Source organism: Bombus impatiens, unplaced genomic scaffold (genome assembly GCF_000188095.3).
Source record: "Bombus impatiens unplaced genomic scaffold, BIMP_2.2 scf_0321, whole genome shotgun sequence".
Lineage (NCBI taxonomy): Eukaryota > Metazoa > Arthropoda > Insecta > Hymenoptera > Apidae > Bombus > Bombus impatiens.
This window is the reverse complement of record NT_176740.1, coordinates 838,599-862,788: the sequence shown is the minus strand read 5'-3', so window position 1 is coordinate 862,788 and position 24,190 is coordinate 838,599. Positions and strand designations below refer to the sequence as shown.

General features: G+C 33.6%; 4 protein-coding genes and 1 long non-coding RNA gene across 16 annotated transcripts in view; 2 read left to right on the top strand and 3 right to left on the bottom strand.

Annotated features, from left to right (window-relative positions):
* LOC100741699 (serine/arginine repetitive matrix protein 2) overlaps nt 1–2,169 on the bottom strand; it is a 15,507-nt gene extending 13,338 nt beyond the window's left edge. For both annotated transcript variants that reach the window (XM_003489453.4, XM_012385485.3), the window contains exons 1-3: nt 1,991–2,169; nt 1,142–1,383; nt 720–824 (exon numbers count right to left, since the gene is read on the bottom strand). In XM_003489453.4, the coding sequence (XP_003489501.1) occupies nt 720–824; nt 1,142–1,371 (335 nt within the window). In that variant the 5' untranslated portion in view covers nt 1,372–1,383; nt 1,991–2,169. The remainder of the gene's footprint in view (nt 1–719; nt 825–1,141; nt 1,384–1,990) is intronic.
* Nucleotides 2,038–3,569, top strand: LOC100741581 (exosome complex component RRP40). 2 transcript variants are annotated; one of them, XM_012385505.3, is made up of 3 exons: nt 2,038–2,556; nt 2,666–2,861; nt 2,939–3,569. In XM_012385505.3, exons 1-3 carry the CDS (start codon nt 2,517–2,519, stop codon nt 3,471–3,473), a joined length of 771 nt encoding a protein of 256 aa, XP_012240928.1. In that variant the 5' UTR covers nt 2,038–2,516; the 3' UTR covers nt 3,474–3,569. The 2 variants fall into 2 exon arrangements, with proteins under 2 accessions (XP_012240928.1, XP_024223351.1); XM_024367583.2 differs by having other exon boundaries at nt 2,177–2,861.
* A 972-nt stretch (nt 3,570–4,541) lies between these two features.
* LOC100741463 (neuronal cell adhesion molecule) lies at nt 4,542–12,021 on the bottom strand. 3 transcript variants are annotated; one of them, XM_012385501.3, is made up of 7 exons: nt 11,902–12,021; nt 11,416–11,696; nt 10,358–10,648; nt 10,095–10,285; nt 9,892–10,021; nt 9,643–9,783; nt 4,542–8,595 (listed from the first exon to the last, which is right to left on the bottom strand). In XM_012385501.3, the coding sequence occupies exons 2-7, from the start codon at nt 11,456–11,458 to the stop codon at nt 8,432–8,434; spliced, it is 960 nt and encodes a 319-aa protein (XP_012240924.1). In that variant the 5' UTR covers nt 11,459–11,696; nt 11,902–12,021; the 3' UTR covers nt 4,542–8,431. The 3 variants fall into 3 exon arrangements, with proteins under 3 accessions (XP_012240924.1, XP_033176555.1, XP_033176554.1); XM_033320664.1 differs by lacking the exon at nt 11,902–12,021 and having other exon boundaries at nt 4,542–8,590; nt 11,416–11,749; XM_033320663.1 differs by lacking the exons at nt 4,542–8,595; nt 11,902–12,021 and adding an exon at nt 8,640–8,680 and having other exon boundaries at nt 11,416–11,749.
* Nucleotides 12,022–12,041: 20 nt separating this feature from the next.
* Nucleotides 12,042–21,346, top strand: LOC100747768. Of its 8 annotated transcripts, XM_012385498.3 has the most exons (5): nt 12,042–12,173; nt 18,681–18,904; nt 19,524–20,063; nt 20,505–20,659; nt 21,090–21,344. In XM_012385498.3, exons 2-5 carry the CDS (start codon nt 18,751–18,753, stop codon nt 21,222–21,224), a joined length of 984 nt encoding a protein of 327 aa, XP_012240921.1. In that variant the 5' UTR covers nt 12,042–12,173; nt 18,681–18,750; the 3' UTR covers nt 21,225–21,344. The 8 variants fall into 8 exon arrangements, 7 of the variants coding, with proteins under 7 accessions (XP_012240921.1, XP_012240923.1, XP_033176553.1 ...); XM_012385500.3 differs by lacking the exon at nt 18,681–18,904 and having other exon boundaries at nt 12,058–12,173; XM_033320662.1 differs by lacking the exon at nt 18,681–18,904 and having other exon boundaries at nt 12,072–12,173; nt 19,628–20,063.
* Nucleotides 19,942–21,095, bottom strand: LOC117151643. Its single transcript, XR_004461720.1, has 3 exons — nt 20,805–21,095; nt 20,392–20,663; nt 19,942–20,079 (listed from the first exon to the last, which is right to left on the bottom strand). It is a non-coding gene; the product is annotated as an uncharacterized LOC117151643 (long non-coding RNA).
* Nucleotides 21,347–24,190: the final 2,844 nt, after the last annotated feature.

Here is a 24,190-nt window from a genome sequence, read left to right as displayed (position 1 = left end):
CGCGTAGCGTCGTAACGCCGGTCCATCCTCGCACTGAGGCGGAAAGAGTCGAGTATGAGAGATGCTGGAACAGAACTCTCCCTCTCTCTGGCTCGACCCTTTGCGTATCTCTGTTTCTCTTTCTGTGCACCTCCGTATCTCCCCCCGTTCGTGGGTGGCGCCGGCGCTATGGGGTACGTCGATATCGGCCGCGTAATATCCCTGAAAGCCGACTCGGGAGAGAGAACGCGACTATGTCTCCACCCTCCAATAATATTGGGTTTAGCGGGAACCTGAGCTACCGATCAGAAGCTGCTGCAGCCCCGACATTACATTTGCACGAGTTCTAGCCATCGTAGCTATTAGATCTTTATCTCGAAATCTCTTAAAACTTTCGTTTTCAAAATTTTCGATATGAGCGTTTTGGAACGACATAAATGAATGGATTTAGAACGAATAGTTACGTAAAAGTTTAAATTTTCATTGAATTCGTGGTTTTTAAGTTTTTTCTTTTTTATAAATAAAGAGGATCTTAATATAGTCTTAAAATAGAAACAACCTAATATTGCTCATCATTTACATACCATGCAATACTATTTGCATGCAATTTTATATCATGAAATTACTTGTAGCATATTTAAAAATGCAGCTTATTTACTTCGTTTATTTATTTCGTTCGATCATATTTTATATAATATAATCATATAGAAATGTATTAATAAGGAAGAAAATGTACTTACTTTACACGACCAAATTCATCTCTAGATATTGCTGGTTTGGTGTCAGTTCCCATTAACATGGATCTGTATGATTCTACTTTCTTTGTTACCTCTTCGGATGTAAATCTATAAAGCACAAAGAAAGCAAATAAAGAAGAATTCTAGCATTTTTTTAATTATAGTTAGCAGTTTAGTGAAGAAATACACTGCATAGAAAGAATATATTGAAGCCAAAGATAAGCCAAATCCAATTGAAGTTCGGAATCTCATTTACTATTGGGTTCAAAGGGTCGATGAAGCTCTGTATTTCTTTCGTACATAATCTATATCTAATTTTTAAATTTATTTCTAAGAAATATTTATTTTTTGAGCAATTATGATATTACAATAATATAATCAGATTTATGTACAATATTATTATAAAAATAAAGATATGTACTTACCCTTGTTCCTCTAAGATATCTGCCAATTCTGCGCATTTGACTTCAACTTTCCTTTTTCTAACATGATCAAGAATATCTTTGTTAGGTTGCTTATTTAGCTGATCTAATTTTCCTTCATCGGTTTTGTAAGTGACTTTGTCTTTAGTCTTGCGTACAATTGCCCAATTTCTTTGGACATGACCATTTGTTCCAGAACCTCGTGGTGTTTGTAATCCAATTCCATTGTACATCTTGTATTATACCTAGAATCATAAAATGTAAAAGAATTCTAAAGAATAATTTATTAATATCGACGAATATTAAAAAAACAAACACATATTTGGTAAAAATGAATATACATAAATAAATTCTTACAAATATTATTTAAATGATATACTAATTGAATTTAGGTAATTAAATAAGTCCATTCATGTTTATTATGTTAGAATAGAAATTTTCAGGGATAAACTTTACAAGAAAAAGAATTTCAAAGAATGATACTATATACATATATATTTTTGTTGACTAAGAATCACGGGAACATTTCTGTACATAATATAGATTAACGAGTGTCTTAACAATGAATGACAGTAAGTGCACAATAGGCATACTGGTTAGGCATTTAGAAACCTGACTAAAGATCATCTTTATTGGGGTCGCGGAGTATATTAATAGAATTCTTCCAAGTGTCCAAAGTGAAATCTTAACTAAATCGCGACGAATCGATCGGCAACGTGACATGATTGAACTAATAACTTTGGAAGGAACGGGCAGGTAGGTTAGAATAGAACACACGTAAATCAATTATCGATCCGGTGAACGTTGCGCAAATTTCACAAATATACACTTTGCGTCGTCGAAAAGCATTACCTTTACATTAGTGACACCACTGACAATCTTGTTGTGTCATGCACGAAACTGTCGATTTTCAAACCCTTCTTAAAACGAAACCAATTAACGAAAAAACACAACCAGTAGCGCGATTCCTGTGGCGTTACCGTTTTCACGCGGCAGCTTTGCAACGTACCGTACGGTGGCATCACTATCGCACATAAGCGTAAGACCAGGAAAATTGCATTGTATTTCGCAATCGCTTCAAGAACAATATTTTTCCACAATATTCAAATTCATAGTTGAATTATATTAAGTCTAATAGCTCTAGTTCCAGAAATAAAAAAAATAACATTTATTTTCTATACCAGTACATTCGTGATATCGATAACAATTCTTGTATAATTGATTTCATCAATTTATATATATTATATTGCGCAGCCGCTTTTTCTTTTGAATCTGTTTCGAACAAACGCGCGAGATTAGGAGAAAACATTAAGTTTATCACGAAGCAATGCACGTGGTACGACAGAATACAATCAAACATTATTATCTATAATTTTGTATGTTTATAATCACATCAGTGAGAAGTAATACATTTATGGATAATTTTATTCATGATCACTTCGTAATAAAAGATATGAGTAAATGATATGTTTATAACCTATATTAATTTACATTATAACGTAAAAACGAAGATCACTTACTTCTAAGGGACAATGGAAGTCAGTGTAGGAGACGTAGTAATGCCTGGTGATACTATAAAAGATATTACTACAATTACCAAAAAAGAAACAATCATTTTAGGACCTGGACTTCGTCGTGAAGCTGATACAGTATTTGCATATAAAGCAGGTGTACTAAAGAAAACAGAACCAGCTGTATATTATGTAGATAGTTATCAAAAGCGGTAATCAAATTCTATTTTAAAGGAGCATTTTAGCACTTTTTTAGAAGATTTTCATATATTGTATTTTCTTTTTATAGTTATGTACCAAACCGCGGAGAAAATGTAGTTGGTATAGTAACACAGAGAAGTAGTGATATTTTCAAGGTAGATATAGGTGCCAGCGAACAAGCATCTCTTTCATATCTGGCATTTGAAGGAGCTACAAAGAAAAATCGTCCTGACATTCAGGTCGGAGACCTTGTGTTTGCAAAGCTTTTAGTTGCCAGTAAAGATATGGAACCAGAACTTGTATGTGTGGATTCTCATGGTAAAGAAAAGAAATTGGGCGCTTTAAGCTCTGAAGGCATGCTTTTTACTTGTTCTTTGAGTCTTGTCAGAAAAATATTAAATCGCAATTCCCTATTGTTCAAAACACTTTCACGTAGTCAAGCATTTGAAGTTGCAGTTGGTATGAATGGTAGAGTTTGGGTCAAAGCAAGGACTATTCAAGAAACAATAGCAGTAGCAACTGCTATTTTGGCAGCAGAATATGCTCCACCTAATGGTATTAAAAAATTATGCTTAGACATTGAAAAGACTTTACTTTTAACTCAGTGTGGTAATGTAGATTAATTGTAATAAAGGAAGAAACAAATGTTATGAATGATTTTATTTATTGTATCAATATTTTTAATGAGTTTTATAAATAAATCTGTATGATTTCTTATATGAAATATGATGATTATGATGACAACCATTATGACAACCATTTTGATAAAAATGTAGAATTAAAGCTATATGTAGTACATACATTATTAAGTATGCTGGTCATGTATACTGCTATATTAATACAATGAAAATGCATAAAATATTACAGTTAATGAATACTGTTAAAAGAAATGTACATAAATTTTCATGATATTTGCATCATTCTGATTGCAATTTAATAATGTACATTCATTTGATGAATAAATCATATCCTGACAGAAATGCAAGATGAGAGAATCAGATTATTTTCATGAAATTAATGTTATAATGTACATTCTTATATTTTTATAAAAAAATTTTTAAAGCTGTTATAAAAATGAATATAATATAGCAGCTAGTATAGTTCGTATCTGATGATTGCAATCAGTATCTAAGTGAAAAGTGACTAAACTAATTGCTATGTCTTCTCTGATATGTAACTAATATTTGTCTCCTGATTGTAGTATGAAAGCTAAATACTAATTAATGATAGTATCAGCCATTCAAGCACAACCTTGATTTTCTTTATTTTTTCCACAAAAATACTTAAACAATTTTTAACCCAAGCATGTTACATTTTCGTATTTTTCTCTTTTAATATAGGATTTGTACGTGATGGAATGTGCATTATTCGTAGTTTATAAAATAAACCATGAATATGTCGGTATTAGGAAAACATTTTTCTACACATTATAACCGCGTATAATGTCAATGGAATGGATTTATACAACATATTGGAACTAAAATAACGCTGATTCAACGCGAACAATTTTATATGAATATGGATTACTATTAGATTTTTTTATCTGACACAATATATTTAACATAAATAAAGTAAGTTAATATAATCAAGCGTGCATATTTAACAATTTATACAAAATATAGAAACAAAACAATAATGTGTATACTATATACAAATTTCGGTTCTAACATATGTTTTTGCGCTTTTCATTCTTTTTTTTTTTTACAAAATAAATAATTATATAAAGAAATCACCAAAAGCTAATACATTATTTCAGTTAATATATAACTAAATAACTTATCGCAGAATTAATATCGAGACTAATACTTATCCGCTATAACATTATTTATGGAGATATCGTTATAAATCTCTTTTACCATCACTTAATGTAAGGATGTTAAACTAATATTATTAATCTAATAGATAATGACACGACAGATATGTAGTTTTTACAAAAAGTAAAGGATTTAGAAATGGTTGTATGATATTTACAAATATTTGTAAATACGTGTTATATGTAAAATATCATATAGCAAAATCAGCTTTTTATGAAAAAAGCAGAATCAATTTGAAGCTTTTTGTAAAAACCACATTAAATTTCTTTTTCTTCTGGTATGTCATAGGCAAGCAATATGTATGTTAGGGACGATTTATGGTGCCACCAGCAACCATTATACTATTCTATGGTATTGTGCTTTACTTAATATATATTTCACATGAGTGTGTTATGTGAAGTAAATATATTAATGCAATACATTTAACTACAAAGGTATAATGACAAATGCTATGCACATGCTGTGCTTAATAGCTTTTGAATTTCAAAGATGTATGATTATCAATGCAAAAGAGAATTAAATGAAAGAAATTACTAGATAAAACAGAAAGCAGTCTTAATCAGAAATAGATTAAGATTTTTTGTCGATTTTATGTAATTTATAGTATGAACATAAAATATCTGCCATTATCATTGTAGTCATAGATTTAAGTTTATAACACTGTGATCTACCTCATAAAAATATATCTATTTTACACCATTATAGTATTTGACAATTTTTTGGTATAGAATGATAAAGACATGTCTTGTAATTAAAGTTAGCAATTAATTTTTGTGTTCATTAGTACTGTAACTAATTTGAAATATTTAGTTTAAAAAGAGTGTGTATTTATCTTATTGGAAAAAGAAAGAATCATGATTATCTTCCTATTTACTTTCAATTCTAATGATATTATTTTACTGATTGTATTTCTAATGTAATTAAAGTTATTTTATGATCATCCTACATTGCATAGGTAGATATGCAGATCTTCTAATGGTATGCAATGGCAGAATTCTAAACCCAGAGGACTAAATTTTATTGTTAGTTTCTATAGCAGCTGGTAGTTATAAGAATAATTTTTCATTTTATATATCAAGTAACATTTATACTCCTTTTTTTATCAGGCTTCACCACATTATTAATGCCGCTAAATGCAAAACCTATGCCTTCACCAGACAGCTTTGATAGAGACAGTTAAATATTTAAATTACAGTACACCTATTGTTATATATTTCAGCAGAAACAAGTGATTATAATTCTATTTAAATGTGTATGATATATAAAGAGTCGTGTTCTAAAGTAATATATATGACATATTATTGCTGGATTATTTAAAGCAGGAAAAGTTATCTTTATAGAAAAAGGGTGCAATTGTTACAATGTATTATTCATCGTTTTTAAAAGTATTGCATTGATTTGTAAAAATGAAGGATGTTTTATACAATCCTTGAAAAAGTGAAAAAACACGACTCTTCTAAATGGAGAGAGGAACATGATATTCTACATGAAATACTCTTAATGAGCATATCTACTAGATCACTCTTGAAGCTCGATATCATAGCACAAAATTATCTATATGAATATGTAGATAAATATTTATCATTGCATTTCAGCATTATTATTATTTATATAAAAAATTGTCTTTGCTTATAGCTAAAATATCATGATGCCTTGGCTATATAAATATATATATTTATATTGTTATCATTATTGTTATTATCATATTATTTTTTCATTAGCGCGTATATATACCATTCACAACACAGAGTGCATAGTACGAAGCCGAATTGAATCTGTTCACCCCTATAAGATTATACTGCAGGGAAGAACAGATCATAAAGCTTCAATGTAACAACGCACAACCAATATTTATACAACCTGCGTGCACCAAATTGCTTTTTGTCAGATTTTTATATTGACAAAAGCAATATTTAACTTATGTAATTGTTTTAAGTAGAATCATTAAGGTATTATGTTTCTTATATTATGAGCTTTACTATTAACACATGAAAGACTAATACACACAAGAATCAATTTCCACAACCATTTCCATTTTCATCACTTATGGTGTTTTAACTGAAATTAATCAATAAAAAGCAATAAAAGTAAACAAATTTATCTTGATTCTTTTTCTGAGAAAAGTTTCATCTAAAAAATTCAAAGTTAATAATAAATTAAAAATAGACCTCTTTTTTTATTATTTTTTACTAAGAAAAGTCTCGACACCTACTACCACAATCTTAATAACATATTTCACATAATGATAAATTCTGATATGGTACTACATGTAAATTGTGGAAAATAACTATGTATGTATCTGTTTGTACAGGAAGAACTTTTATCAAAATCATCAACCTTCATTGATTGACTAAGTTAAATTTTGTATGCAATTCGAGACGATACTTCTCATAAAAAATGAATATTTGTGGAAAAGATCTGTTTTAACGATCGATTACAAACTTGATTCTATCAAAGGTGATATCCAAAATATTTTAACCTATTCTACTTTTGCCCTATATTTACCACTAATCTGAACCGAATGATGATCATGAATAATTTTTATTTGTTGAATGTTATGAAGATTTATTGAATGTTCTTTTTTTTCATTTTCCTAAAAAGTTTATGTACCGAAACTTATTTTTCATGGATTTGTGCTATTTTGTATTTGTTAAGATTTGGTTTTGATGAAATTTGATTTCATAGCTTTTTATAATTCAATAGCAGTGGATATTGCATTTGTTATTAAGGTAGTGCAAAAGCATGTTGAAGCATTAGACATATTTGAATAGTTACATGCAAAGTTAAAAGTATTAAGAATATAATATTACTAGAAATAACATTAACATAATAGAATTATTTTTATAATTAGAGTACTATGATTTTTACACTGTACACTCTCTGATTCACAGGATTTTTCCAGAAAGAGCATATGGTGCATTGACTTCCGTTATATTAATTTTTTTGGAAGAAAGCATTATCAAAATATTCTCTAAAAAAACAAATGCATTCGTATAACAATAAATAAAAAAACAGTAACTTTTATAAAGACACAAAAAAGGAACTTTTTTACCAACGACTTCTGCACACCTTAAAACGGCAGTAAGCAAGCCTTTAATCATACCTCGTGTTTGACAAAATTTTTTTAATCGGATGATGTGTATTATTGGCAAAAGTCTTACTCCCTGCATGATATTGTCCATTAAAATCTCATTCGTGTTCGGTGATAATGGTTAAAAATAATTGCGTAAAAAACATGAATTCATGCAGAACGTAAGACAAAAATTTGCCGCTTAATATTAATGTCGTATGATTTCAGTTTCTTCAAAAATTTGCCTTTTGTTCTTAGAATTACAGTCTTACTAAGAATATTCCTTTTTTCGCTTACAGGAGTTCTTGACTTTAAGCTCGATAACTGAGCAACGATATCGAATTTTAATGCTAGAACATCCTGGTAAACACTCTCAAAAATGTGCTACTTCATTTCACAAAACCTAGCAGAGTCTTACATATGCTTTGAACACTTTACATTGTATTGTAAGTGAAAAATTTATTTCCTTAGAATACTCGGAATGTATGATGCGTCTCTCAATTTTCTGACTATAAACATAAATTTCCACTTTCGCAATAATTATCATCTTCATTGCTTATCTGATTCTACGCATTGTGATACTTGGCGGATTCGAGGCCTCTTGTAATTCCAGTTACTTACGTTTAAGGTGACACATAAATTGTGCTCAAGCCACTTGTTAATAAAAATTAGCCACAGAAATCTAAATATTTAGTCGCTAAAGTCGCATAGGTTGCACAACGCTATTATTGTTTAAGCGTGTAGTGGTTTGGTTATTGAAATTTTCATCTTGAGGAATGTGTTCTGTTCTTTCGTCGAAAAATCCTGGATTCAGAATGATATTGGGTACAAGTTCAATCACTTCCTGCTCCTCCAGCTGCGCTGCAATTTGGGAACGGAGATTAATTTTCATTGGTCTGGGCCATGAGTTATATTAGCTTCTACCCTCTCCCTTTACCAGTGTTTGCTGGGCCATGGATATTCAAGAACAACTTATGTTACATTAACAATTGAATAATCCTATGTTCAATTTAAGATCTATATATATACAATAATAAATCAATGAAAACACATTGAGAAATTTTTCATATATATAAATATATTGCTTACCCAGCAAATATATTTGTGCTACCTTTGACCTAAGTTTTATACAGTCAAAGATTTACTAATAGCACACAATGTTATCTAGGCCATAATGCTCTATATTACTATTATTATAATATTTTCTATTCATGACACTAATCATTCTGCATAACAAATTTTATACAAACCACCAAAGCTTCTTAATTTAAAATATAATAGTTAGTAAAAGAGTAAGATAAAAATTCTTTATATAGACAGAGCAAGTTTGGTGGTTGATAAAGTCCATTCATAAGTTATAGGTTTCATTCCTATGAGGAGTAAGAAAGGTGCTACTGACAGGCAAACTGTATAGAAAGATATAAATATGTTACAGATTATTTTAGTGCCTTATGTTGTAAAGTGTTTTGTGCAAAAGTTATAAAAGTGTTATTGTTAAATCGGTATTGGTAAGAAAATTTATTAAACGCTAGTAAATTTTAAAAGTTGAACGCTAGAAAATTCATTAAATGCTAATTTGCAGAGCGCTTGCAGTAGGGAAATATTAGTGAAAGATAATTGGCACTGTATTAGAATAGCACTAAATTGATTGAAAGGAGAATAGCTGATGTAAAGAAAGCTAGAGATCAGGGCCATAGATAAGTTAAGTGGTTAGTGATGCTATCGTTTCTGCTGCAGATTTCGTCCTCTAGATAATCATGTTATATTTTTCAAACTTAGATAATCTAGCATATTCTACTTTAATTTATTTGCATAGAAGGAAATAAGTTTCATCAGCAGAAATAAATAGCATGAAAGAGAAAGAGTAGAAGCAAAAGCTTTTAGATAAAGTTACCAGGAAATGCTTACAGGGTACTTTGCACTCACGATAGAGGAGGTAACAAGTACCTATACCAAGAATCATAAGTGTACCCATAACTATCCCTACTGCTGCCACCCAGACACGAGTGTCAAAATTTTCTACACCTGCTAAGAGATGTCTTGCAAGTTCTGAAATAATTGTCAATTATAATTAGTAAGCAATAGTATTTATTTTATATAAATACTAATTTGTTTACATGCAAGATCATGTAAAGTTATCACGTTTAAATTATATACCTAATTCTTCACTACTGTGTTGAGTATGACCTTCAACCTCAACTATTTCTCCTCTCCCCAGCTGATTTGTTGCCCAGACTCGAAACGAATAAGTAGTGTTTGGCACCAAGTGATACACATCAATTTGCCTCTATAAAATTATCAATTTTAATAACAACAGTCAGTGATATAGAGCTGATTTCATTAAAAGAAAAATTGTTTACAGAATTTGGAGGAATGTGCGTTGGAACAATAGGCTTCCAGTCTTCTGGTTCTTCACCCACATTCGGTTTAAGACGATATTCGGCAGTGAAATCTATGATAGGATAACCACCTGTGCCAGCTACTTCCCAAAGAATATTTGCCAATATTGTTGATGGTTTAACCCATACATTGTGTAAAGCTGGTGGAGGAGCTGAAATAGAGTAAAAAATACAATATAAACCTGCAATTACTTTAAAATTACATTTAAATTTAAGTAACTTACTTCTAACTTGTACGTTGATTCTAGTTTTGACAGCATCATGATCGTCATCTAGAGTGCATGAATAGTTTCCTGCATCATCTGCACTAACATTAATAAGTTGCAAAGCTCCATTAGGCTCAACCTTTAGTCTTTCAATTTGTCCATCTTCCCGTCCCTCCCTTATCCACATCACTCCAACAGATTCTCCTGACTGTGGCAGTGCATCTTCTTCTGCACATGCTAATGTCAAGTTCTGACCTATATCTACAGCCACAGATCTTATTGGCACTAAAGTTGCTGCTTCGTGCCATGCTAAAAACATTATAAAACATAATTATTAAATTATGAAGTTAATGGTATTTGTATAATAATTTTATGTAGAATTATTTTTTGAATGGCATTTTAATACTTTTTATAGGGTAAACATTTATAGATAAAAAGATATAAATTACGGATTACAATTATGAATTAATTTAAATTATTATTTAAAATATTATTTACAATAAAAAATATAAATAAAATTCACTGAGACATTAAACAAATACGTTTTTATTAATACAATTTACAAAATAAACACATATAAAAATTAATTGATGTACCTAATATTAGGATCCACAATTCTTCCTTTTCTAATAGAAAAAATATTTATAATAATCTAAGCATCTGAACATCGAATTTGAATTATAGCTTATTATATTCACTGAATGTACTTGATACTTTGTATAACTGTATCTAAATAAAATATCGTTTTTACGAAAACTTATATGTATTTTTTAAGCTTTAATATTACTAATAAGAACTACAAAAGCAATTCGATAGAAAAGTACAAATTGATGCGTCGTTGTGCTATCGATTTTGATTAAACATTTAAAGGATGTAAAAACAAAAAAATCACATAATCCACTCGGGAAGTCGAGATATACGGCAAAATTTGCATAACTCGACCCTGAATCGTAACGATCGTGTACTTAGCCCGATTTATACGCTGCACGTATATAAGCGCACGAACACCGAACGTATGTATAGTATCACATTGATCCGCAGGTGCACTTACGCCTGAACGAATATTATGTACTTACCTGCCAGAAAGAGTATCAGCGTGATAATTCTATGACCAACCATTCTCCCATATTAGATGATCTCCCATGGATGCATACGGAAACGTGTTAAGGATTTTTTCTTAGTCACATCTCTTGATCGATTTTTTATACTTTTTAAACAACATTCAGTACGCGGGAGCTGTCAAACTCATCACGCATCGCGGAACACCGCCCGTCCGGCGCTCTTTGGATTTTATTGAGTTGCAGTTGGCGCACTCTCGCGGTGGTGCTGCGAACCTTATCAGAACACAGGGCTGCAACTGCATCAAAACTGAAGGTAGCCAGCTGCCGTCTTGTTTAAATATGTGAAAAGATCTCGCGACGTAAAGTTAAATGTATCGATTAGAATGATACGAATCGAAAGGATCAAATGGTTTTTCATTAATACTCATTTTATGTGTCGTCGTTATTTTAGATCGTGACATCGTTTCAAACAATTGAAAAGGTCTAGAAATGACTAGTTACCTTATTAAATTGAATCGCTGTTACGCGGGAAGAAGTGCATCGATACTCGTATCAGAACTGGTTGAATCTGCTTTACTGATTGAGGAAGAGCTGCTCCATATTTTCCTCTATCTTTGTTGCGATTAACCAGACAAAAACGATAGACACCTCGCAATGGGATAATCGCGGTAGTTGCCTATGATTGCTCTCATTTGTATGTGTGCATATATGAATACTATTGTATAAGTGAACCGAGGAAACAAGAGGACTGGTTGAAATCTCTCGGTGAATTGGTATGTATGTACAGTGCATGCTACACGCGATACACCGTAACCATGATCGATTAGTTTTTCAAAGAATTTAACTGTCAGATCTATTGCCAACTACGTATTTTCGCTTATACAAAAACGCTGTTGGAGATGTAACAATTATCTATACGATGTATCAAACACTATAATTTCACATAACAATGAGAAGTAGATTATACTTTATCGGTAGTAAAATCGTGTCGTTACGACAGTTTTGTAAGGAAATGCAAATGTGTTAGACGTGAACCAACTGTTTGTTAGTTGCATTGTTTATAATATACACTATCTTGTTTTATTTTAAAGAATAGTTTCCCAATTTTAACAAATACTGATTCTTATTTAGTTATTTATTGCATGTTTCGGGGAGAATGTAATTGAAATGGGACTATACAAAGTCACTTTCATAAGCGTGCTCTGAAACCTATTCGAACAGTGATCTTTCTTAAATTTAGCGCTATTCATCAATAACAGGCTAATAGGATGCTTCGATCGATATATCCCTATATAATTAGTGCAAATTAAATAGAATTAATTATAACTTTTATGACGGGGATACATTTGCAAGATATTATTATCATAGTAAACATATTGTAAGATTTGTAAACATATTTTAATCTCTAAAAATAATCTCTATTAAAGGGTGCAGTAGGATTTATATATATTTTATTTCTATCTGCTATATGCTATATCGTATAAGTATATAAATTTCTAAATTTCTAAAGGGTTAGAAAGCACCGCTACGTCATTGAAATTGTATCAGACGTTTTCCATCCTCGTTTATGTGACGTAACTAGTGACGTCACAAATTGGGAGATCGATCGAGTTCAAACTTACTCTTTCAGAAACATTTAAAACATATGAATTTTCTAGCAGTCTAATTAATGATGTAGAGTGCAGAATGGTTTCTATACCTATACGTGCAATAATATTTCGACAGTTAAAAATTTTAAGTTAAAAATTTCGAATTCTTTTTGTAAGAATTTTGTGTATTTCATTCTTTTTGGCCATTCGAGTAGCTACGTTTCATTTCTCATTCAAGAATTAATTGCGAATGTTACACATTACGTGTTCATATTAACATCGTATCAGTCACATCATTCCTAATTATCGTAGATTGTAATTAGCGACGTGGACACGTGGTTTGCGGCGGTGGCATTCATTTACACCGGAAAAGCGAAATTAATTACGTTGGTCAACATACGAATTCCAAGAGGTATTAAGATCATTGGTATTTTTGTGAATTGTTATCATTCTACTCATTTCTCAGACAATCTTTTATTAATCGCTAATATAAATCACAAAGGATATATCTTAACAAACACGAAGATGGTACCCCATTGGGGGTAGCCACCCACATGATAATCAAACAGATAAAAAATTCTACCAAATGTCCAAATTGGGCAAATTGTGAATGTGAAATTTTAAATAAAAAAAAAAAAAACTAATATAATAATCAACAACTTCCATAACATTTACAAATCTATTCCAATACATCTCCACTCCTATTCTACTATCTTACTTCTTTATAATTCCACATGTAATCTTTATTTCATATAAGTACCCTCATAAAACGCTAATGCATGTTTAATATGCGTTAATTCGATTCGTTCTCATAGGTAATCGTTCTCATTAATTTCATATGAAGTGCATCACACAAAGATAGTCGGTAAATGCACCTCAATGTCAGCATAATACACTTGACTGATAATGAACCGTGAAGGGAAGTTAATGGAAAACAGTCTCACGCTATGGCACATAACAAGGATAATGTAATCCTCTTACGGAATTTCTGACTAGAAGCTGATGTGTCTAGAGAGTACGATGAACCCTTATGGTTTTTATACTCATATCGAAGAAAGAAATTTGTGCCTGAAAATAATTCCTCGATATTACTGGCTCGTCTCGATGCAGAAGGGAATAGGGTGGTTAATCACATTCCAACGAAGATCCGAGCAATTGTCTGTGGACCGTGGTTGACTATATCGTTACGCCTGCCCTCTCGTCTCTCGTTATATTGAAATTGAATTGTTTCAGTTTCCAAGCAACCTTTTAGAATTACCCTTTAGAGGAGATTCTGTTTCCTCCTCCTGCGCATTAATCGCAAATGGAAACGAATTGGCAGGGTTCACCTCGTGGTTGACATTTGGTAAATGCAGTCTAGCGTTTTTACGCTGTACAGGTGCAATTTACTCAACAATCTAAGTTGCTGCATTAATTAAACTCTTCAAGATTTGGCCTTTTGTACACATCGGTTAGATTTTAGAGACTATACTGTTACTTTGATGTGTCGTCGTGGAAATAATCGAACGGTCATGAGTATATTGTTGGTACGTATCTTCTTTTATATAGATATTTGCATTTGCTGTTTTATCTGTATTTGTTATGAGACCTTTAAGTAGATTTTATCGCCCAAGAAGTATTTCATAAAGTCTACCTTAATATTCATCTTCGCATTCTGCTGATATTAAAAAATTTTATGGACGTCTACGGTGGTACTATCGTATCGTGATAAAATACCAAGTTATAAATGGCAAGAATTCTTCAGTAGGATGGTTCATAGGACTGCATTGTTCAAGTAAATGAATTTGTTCGTCTAATTTAACAACAATTTGATAAAGAGAAGAGAGTATGCTTAATCGTGCCTTTCGATAGACTAAATACTGCGTAGTCAGACAATATAAAGTTTCAAGTTAATTACCTTGTATTAAACTAAATCTAATTTTCTGGACATTTTTTCTCGGCTAGTCAGACAACTATAATCGTGAAGCACGGCGCAGCATATGACACGTCCATTACTTTCCAAGAAAAAATAAGGTCAAAGGAGGTTCCATTATTATTCTCAAGCGCGAAAGTCGCGCTGTAGTCTCACAATTGCGGTCGTATCAGGAATCGGATCAAATCTCATTTACAATCTATGTAAACATCATGGTGCATCGTCTTGAATTAAAACTGGGCGTTGTATCGATGACACTCGAAATAATTCCATGATCATCCCCGGTGTTCATCGTCCAATTACGTATAAGTTGGAACGTTCATTAAAAAGGAGTAGAGAAAAGGAGAAAAAGGAGCAGCAAAAAAGAATTTTATCGACCTAGTTTCGCTTTCGTCTCGGTTTACTTTCATTATGCCCTTCACTGCAAATCGAAAGGATTTCCGCGTAACTTTCCAATTACGATTCGCCAGCTGAATGAAAAAATGCTCGGCCGTTCGTGTTTCCTAACGCGCAATACGCTTTAATTATCTCCTTTCTCTCTCTTCCTTGTAAGCATTTTAACCACCTTCTTCGCCTCACCATGTACACACACCTTTACACGACCGGATGTGGGGCTGACGAAAAGCGGGCTGTACCTAGGCCAGGAGGGTGGAAATACTTCGACCCGTCCTCTTGAAAATGTCAAAGGTTGCCGCGCAAGGCGCATCGACGTATCCCTGTTTTCCAGGAGCTAGCAGTCGAACGCGATTCTATTGTTCCTGCTCTATCGTCGAGCAGTAATTATCATCATTTCCATTTTGCGCCATTTCATGATTGCACTCCTTTGAACACGCTAGACGAAATATATATGTATATCTACAGACCTATGTCTCGAAGACGTAACGTACAAATCGAAGACGTAAACGTATAATTTGTTTCAATTCAACATACAAACATTATATTATTAGTGGTACAAAAGTAGTACGATAGCAATAGTACAAAGACTTCAAATGTATTAATGAGAATGGAAATTATTATAGATAAGAATTATTTTTTTTAGATAGATAAGAATTTTTAGATGAAATGTAACGTAATTAATGAAATTTTTTTAACTGATTTTGTTCACATGATCATAATTAAGATTTTGGGTTAATCGATTTTTGGAACAGAAGAAGAGTCATTTTAGTTCGCTTTATCGACCGCACTTCCGATCTCAATTTTCTTCGTAATTTCACTCCTCGCATTTTCGTTTATTTTCACTGGAATTATTTCTGCCACGAAAACACTGTTCCAGTTTGTTTCTTATGCATATCTGGTACAGTTACCGAAATAATTTCATAAATATTTGGAGTTTATCTTCGAATTCTTATACAAAATCTTATTAAAATGACGAGAATAACTAAAAATAATGTTCTTTCTTTTCGAAGTAGCTGATTCCAAAGGGAGAGCCGAACATCGCAGCGATATCGTCGTGTAATATTGATTGCGACAAAGTCCTTGTCGGAAGATTAATTATTTCATTTTCATTTAACTTCGCGACGAGCAATTGAATTTTCCCCAGGCAAATCTTTTACTGAAAATTACCACCGGCTCTGCATTTCCAATGTACAGATAATGAAAACGCAAAGTTACGTTGCTCCATTCGTTTTTCGTATCATCAACGGATTAATTATAATAATCTACGATTCTCTCAATTATTTCCTCTCCCATGGTTTTACGACGGTAGCGTAAATATCCTCCTACCCATCGCAATGATATTTTCTTCTTTAAACTATCGCACTTCCAGTTTACAACTCGTAGTCGTAAAAATTTTAGAGGCTGCGTTGGAAATTATTCGGTTAATGTCAAAGGTTCGAAGTTCCATCAAGAAGTTGGAACGTTCCTGCGAAGCTTTCCGTGAAAACGGATTTATTGAAAGAAATAGATCTCGGGAGTCCTTCGTGCGTTCGACATTAAATTATTGTTATCTGTTCTTCTGTGTCACCGCTCCCTTGCATTCTATTTTCAACTTTCGACACTCGCCACACCACGATAATATTTCAAATCCTTACTAAAATTCAGCGAAAATGTTTTTCGTTTCGTTTTCCTTTTGTTTGCGAGATTAAAACGTCGGAGATTAATGTCAGAGCGTATCCGGTAATTGTTGTTTCATTTTAATGGAGAAAGTTCCGGAAATTTATTGCGTATGAAAATCTCGAGCGTGTTTCTTATTGAGATTTACACAGAAAGAAAAACTAATTACAAAATAATGTTGCGGATATTGTAACGCTAGCATAAACCATGATATATGGACCACTACGTATTTATCGCTTTCTACTGACCCCAGACATTCTGGCGCTTCAATAAACTACATTTCGAGTGCTGATTCATTTATTCTACTGCGCATTTATCCATACGAGGTGTCTTACTTTTATTAATGTAATTAAGAGGAGATATTTCTCGAACATACGTTGATTTGTCATAATAATAATTCGCGACAATAATGTTTGGACATTCGCTATAAAAAATCTTTATGAATATATTGCCTGTATTATAGAAAGCTTTTGAAGAATGAAACACGGTTATCATAACTATAGTGATAAAATCTGAAACTAATCTGGAAATGTACGTAAAAATTACGAGAGATTTTTTGCGAGTGTACGTTTAAAAAAAAACTAGTACATAGTATAAAATGATTGTTTTAAACATATAATTAATTAGTGATTGCAACGAATATTGAGACTTATATTTGCAATAGGCATGTTCTATCGTCTTCGTACATTTTCGAATTTGTTTCAAACTTTTGATCGTGACAGTCGCATTATGTGGCATGTCCTGGAAAATCTTTCGCATAATACGATTCAGAAAATGTTTCCATGTATTTTCAAATACTTTCGTAAGCCACGGTATTTCGAAGCAATCAAAGGCAGACTATAAGAGTACAAGAAATATCATTATGAAACAGTATTATTTGAACGTTTATATTTGATAAACAGAAACATTTATGTAAAACCGAATTATTTGCCCGATGATGTTACACAGTTTAAAACTGCACGTCTGTCGATGAAAAATATCGCGCTTTTAAATAAGATATTGTTTGCAATACGACTCGATATGTAAAATGTTTGTACATGTCGCACGTACCTGATTGGAACGTGCGTGTTGATCGGCGATGTTGTGCCGTGAATTTCCACGAAACAGAGATTGAAACTTCACAGTGAGTACAGAGAGAAGAGCGGAAGGACTGCTATAAATACGGTCGATTTGCAAACGTCACAGGAGTTGTATACTCGTATGCCGGATGTGCGATGTTTGTCATGAAACGAAGATAAGCACCGAGGATATACCTGTTCTATTCCATTCTAGAAAAGGAAATGCTTGATCTAGATACTGTGAGAACTACCTCGCTTATTAACTTAAGAGACGTAATACAAAAAATCATGTCAATGATCTTCGTTCAGTATCTACCTTGTACTTCAAAATATCTTCTAATATCGAATAGAAATTCGTACAAGAAGAAAATTCCTACGAAGCTTTCCAACTAATTGAAGGAACTTGTCATAGATATATCAGATGTATCGAATTCTTTAAATACTGACACACGTGAAAATACGCTCGAAGGAACAAAGGAGGATAAGTTCATATGACAAAAGAGTCCGTATATGCAATTGAGACTAAAAAGTTACGTTTTCGTATGGCCAGGCATACGCATTTTTTCTCCTGAAAAATGTGTCCAAATCGTGATCTTCTATCCAAAAAGCACGGATAGATCATAAAACAGCAATAAGGCACGATATCGCGATGTTCTCACTTTTGCGTAGGTTAAAGATCCTGTCATTGGTGTCTGTCAACGGAACAACGCGTTCCACGTTAATCAAATCGGATATTGGAATGGTATTTTCAACGAGCGTAAATGTAACCGGTTTCTTGGACGGGAAAAAAAGAAATTGGAGCACAGGGTATCGTTGGCACAGCAGTAAAGGTTGGCTCAATGATATTTCAAGATACGAATCGTCGAATGGAAAATTGCTCGCGATAAATGGAGGTATAAAATTCTCTTTTTTTTCACGAGATATAAGCGACTCGTTATTAGAGAGACATTACAATAGAACGATCGTGCTATCGACATGACAACGATACATGAGATTTAATTTCCTTTTAAAGATTCTAATAAAAGGGTCTCTGGGCGTATTTCGTTTGAACTTTGTCATTATCGGTTTGTAACGTGTGAGATGCCTGTTGGCAAATGGTCTTGTCTAAAGCTGCGGCGGTATTCCGTGTAACAACTACTATCCGTGTTCCATTCAAAGAACTAAGTGTTCTGTATGACAAAAAGGATTTCGTATAATTTCTGTCATGAAAATGCAACACGTTCACCGTTTGAATAATTGTCTACGCAAGAAATTATCTCTTTCTCGAGGAAGTTACCAAAACTGTCTGTTTAAAATTCATACATAGCAAGACTGCAAAAAGTTTTACAGTTCTGACCATGTTGCAGGATCTTGCGTAATTCGTTAGCATAAATAACAAGGTTTCTATTTTAACGTAACAGAAGTCGACTTTTTGTGTATTGCAACCGTTTTCGGAGATCGAAAATATTCACGGTTTTCGCATGAAAGGGAAGTCTTATAACTCCGACGTTCTCCAGTTAAAGTTCGTTTCAGAAAGAAACAGGTATATGAGCAGTCGTGAATATCGCTGTGAAATGAAGACGTACATCGAGAGAAGAGGTTTCTTGCTCGACAGTGGATCGTCGATCTTTTCGCAGTTCCCTTTGGCGCCAATTTACCACTCTTGGAAGTTCTCCAAGGAATTTTGTCCTTCGGCGGAATACCATAGTTCATCCATGCAGAAGTTGTCGAATTCGATGTTAAAGTTCCATTCTTTCACGGAAAATCCATCTTACCAGAAGTCTGCATGTAAAAATTTATGGAGATCGAGAGATCTATCCGAAGCAATATTTTGTTCCATGAGCTTTCGTAACTATTCCTCCTCCAAAGAACCTCCTTGCGATAAAACATTGAAATCGGATGATTGCGATGGGACAACAATCAAAGATGTTTCTAAGGATTGCTATTCAAAGTTTGACGAAGATACGCAAGAATGTCCAAAATCTTCGAGAAAATGTCAACTACCAGTTGAGGATGATTGCGAAGAGCACTCACCATTCCCTTGTCCGGACGTAAAAGATTATTGTTCTACAGGTAAAGTTTTAAACTCCTAGAAACAAAATTTTCTACTTACAGTTAGAGGAAAGAGAGAAAAATGATTGAGAAATAGGAAATTGACTTCGAATTCGAAATATTTTCAAATTGACATTGTTTTATAGGTCAAAAAGATAAAGATACCGAGAAGAATGCGTCGTACTTTATCGTTTTTAATCAACGATTAAGTTAATTCCTAACTGTCATGTCATTCTTGAGACAACAGCTTTTTTTTATCTATTCCACGATATACATATTGTGTAACACCTGTATTATGATGTTATCTTAAAGTATATACGTATATAAAAATTATTAAAAGTTGACTCACTTTAGCTAGCAGCTGAAGTTTCATCTTTGCTGTTCAGCGATGCGCGAAAAACTTTATCAGCTTCGTTGTATGTACGTTACTTAACAACATAACTTGTGGCTTTGCAAGTACAGTGGCCTATGAAGAGAAACTTTTGCAACTGGTGACTGTCATCGGTGCGATCGTGTTAATAGGTATATCGTGTTATGTTTACACCAAGGTGGAAGAATCGGATAAACAATCGAGGCCTGTGTTCATTGATGTTCCTTATATGAGGCGAATAAATAAGGTACCTGTTTTTTTACATACGAATTTTATGCCTTTTTCACGATCGTCATATTCTTCTAAATAACGAACTGAGAAACTGTAACTTTAAGTTAAATATCATACAAATTCGATCTTAATATCTTTATTAATCGACAATGCACGCGTACTTTTGCGTAACATTTAAGCTTTATACTGATTCTTCGGTCTAACAAAGCTCTCTGCTTCGTACATCTCTGGAAGGTAATCCATTTGTGCGGTATTCTCCGTAATCGATTAATGAAGTCTTACGAATCGTTTGCCTTCACCACGGAAATTTGATACTTTTCCCTTCATTATCTTTTCTTCTTTCTTGCCTCGAGGATTTGATAATTTTACATCGTGACCGATTTCACAAGCTGAGACCTTTCAAGCTTTATCCCTGTAAGTGACTTATAAATATTTCCCTTCTATAGCCTTTTCCATGGGGCGACGGGGAACACACCTTGTTCCATAATCCCGTGAGAAATCCAATATCTCCGCATGGTTACGAGGTAGAAGATCCAAACGCTGTGACGCCAAGCCAAACCGCAGGGTTAAGGAAACGATAATCGAAGAAGGATGAAAATAAGATTGTCTCATTCTCGCGTTGAGAATATTTAAATATTCCGTAATGCATTAGAAGGATTAAGAAAAGCCTTGAAAATCACGTTACAATTTTTCAAATGAGTCATATATATTTCATACATTTTCTATATGTTTCCTTTTAGAAGTTACTCGGTATGATATTCCAGACCGCACGCGGCATTCAAGGGCCGGATGCGCTTTATCCGGTGAACCAATGAAAATAATGCAGCGATTATTACTGGCTGACTGCATTCGATCCTCGTAGCTTTGTTTCCCAGTTTAATATCATGTGCCGCTGCCATTCTAAAAATTAAAGATATTATATTCCACAATAATTAAAACCTTCTGAAAATTTTATTTCGATCAATTGCATCGAGGATCATAGACTATTCTCTATAAACTTCTCAAGAGCAATAAAAAAAAATCAAAAAAGGTCCGAAACTCGATTGGACCTCTTCAGTGTGCTAAGGACATAACGTCACGTACTTGCTCGTTTTCTAACACCGCTTCTCGTCTCTTTAATGACGGTCTCAAGTAGAGTTGCAGATATTTGTACTGTATAAAATAGCCGCAAAGTCGCGTTACTTTCCTAGCCACCGAGTGGAACACGTGGATCTTCGGATGGAAGGTCAACGTTGGACGGACGAGTCTCTTTAAACACATTCTTCCCCTCCTTCCATTGCTCGGAGGAATCTTTTACTTACGTCACAGTATACATGTGCATATCATTCTAACAGATTCGTTCAACATGTTTTGACGTCACTCGGTGTGTATCCTGATCATCTGTGACTGGAACACGGATACAATGTACCGTGCTCCATTTATAATCTAACTTACAAAGAATAACGTTAAACTGGCAGAAACTTGAATGCTTCGTTTACTTACTTGGTGCCTAGTGTTCTCTTCAAATAAACCGGAAATTTTAAAGGAAATATCTTCAGAAGAATTTAATTATATCTCCTAAGGAAAGTTCCAAATCTGTCACGTAAACTTTTAAATGAAAGAATAAAAGCGTCCTCTTTTAATTAGCGAATACGTGTGCCGACCAAAGAGAAGGTTAAAATAGGTTGGAGGGGTCTTTAAAGTTTCATGGAAAAAACCAGAGGCCAGACTATCAAGGACGCGTCAAGGTCAATTTTGATTTGATCTTTTAGCAGAATTTTACTCAAAAGATCATGCATATTCATAACGAAATTCTTCGTTGTATCTAGATTCTTCGGATGAACTTTCAAAAGGCAGTTAAATAATATCGTCTTTATCCTGACTGGATCGCCTGATCCATTGAAACGTTTTAGACGTTGCGATGAACACCGATCTGAACAAATTTTTTCCCTCGGCATTTAAAACTTGCAGAAGAATTAAATCGTGCTTGCCTATTCATAAAACGTCTCTTACATGTATATCGCTCGCTGTACAAAAGAAATGGTTTTTACCGTCCATCGAGCGATCCGCCTCGCTTTTATGCCAGCCCACAGGGAAAACGCGTCACTAACCTTCCATAATCTCTATTCTTTTGACAGGCGAATTTTATTCTTTCCTTTTCATCTTTTGTGAATAGGCCGAATTCGTCGGCATAACGCGCGTTCACCCGATAACATTCGTTTTATTCGGCTAGTTCCCGGCTAATGTCAAGGGTCAGTTTCCTTCATCAGTCACGCTCAGGAACGGTCAACGGACGGCGCATCTCTAGTTAGTCTCCATGAATTTCAATGTAAATATGTATATAATATTTCTATTATTAGTATTAAAACATATAACTTATTTGGCATATTGATGAAATCTCACATTAATTATCGTAAATTTTTAGATAGCGTAGACTACTCTAATCAACATTCTATGTTGATATTTAACCTTGTTCTGTTCTTCTTTGTCTGCTACTTTTTATTCTTTTTATCAGCGTACTTTATTCACGGACAAACTAATCTACTTCGATTAACTACAATTATCTGTTACTCGTTTACTTTTTAATATCTATAGATGATTATTATCGGCAATCTCTAATCAGCATTTACTTGTTATTTTTATATCCGCTCCCTGCCAGCAATGTTCTCCGTTAACGAGCTCCCTTTCTTCGCTCTATAAAAAGCATAGTTCTCGGAAAAGGGCATTCGTAAGAGGTGTCGCACAAGAATAAACAAGCCCTGTCTGGTTCACCTTTTCGGTGAATAGAGAGGGGCTTTTGACTTCAACTATTTACAGAGCGAAAGAAAAAAGAAAGATTCTTATCTCGACAAGTGGCACGTTTCCTCTCTGTGAGGATCGCCGTTGTACTACGTCGTTTCTGATGCTGGCAGGGGATCGGGGTATGGTGCCCCATGATTCGATCCTAGACGATACGCGTGCAATCCTGTCGACGAACTTATCGGTATCGCTTTCATGGGAGCCTGCTGGTGTTATGGCGCATCTCGTTTTGCGTTTCCTTGCTCGCTCGGGGGTCGATCAATAGGCTAGGGAGGTGGCGGAGGCGGCTAACGGCGGCTGTCCTGCCAGTGACGGATTCAGAAATTTGCATTTCAAATCAGCTATTATTAAAGGATAAGATATCGTTTAAAATCTTCTACCGATTGAATCGAACCATTTTTTGTATATCCTCTTTATCATCAATCTGAAAAAAAGTGCCTCGATTGGTTCCATATCTTTCCATTTCTTCTTCTTGCATGTAAATGCAAAGACGTTATTATTCTTTTTAGATACTTACTTTATTTTATTAAATCGTTACATAAGATTGTATAGGTATACATGTGTAGAATAAATAGGATATTAAATTGACAGTTACTTGAATAATTTTCAGGATGAATTATTAAGAAGTTGTACGTGGACTCAAGGAAAACTGGCTGGCACGCGCCTTTATTTTACAGCACTGCGTCCGGATCACCGGGTCACGGAGGCGGTAAAAGGCACTCTGATTGGCCGAGCTCGATTTCGCGGGTTCGAGAAGTCGCGCGTGCCA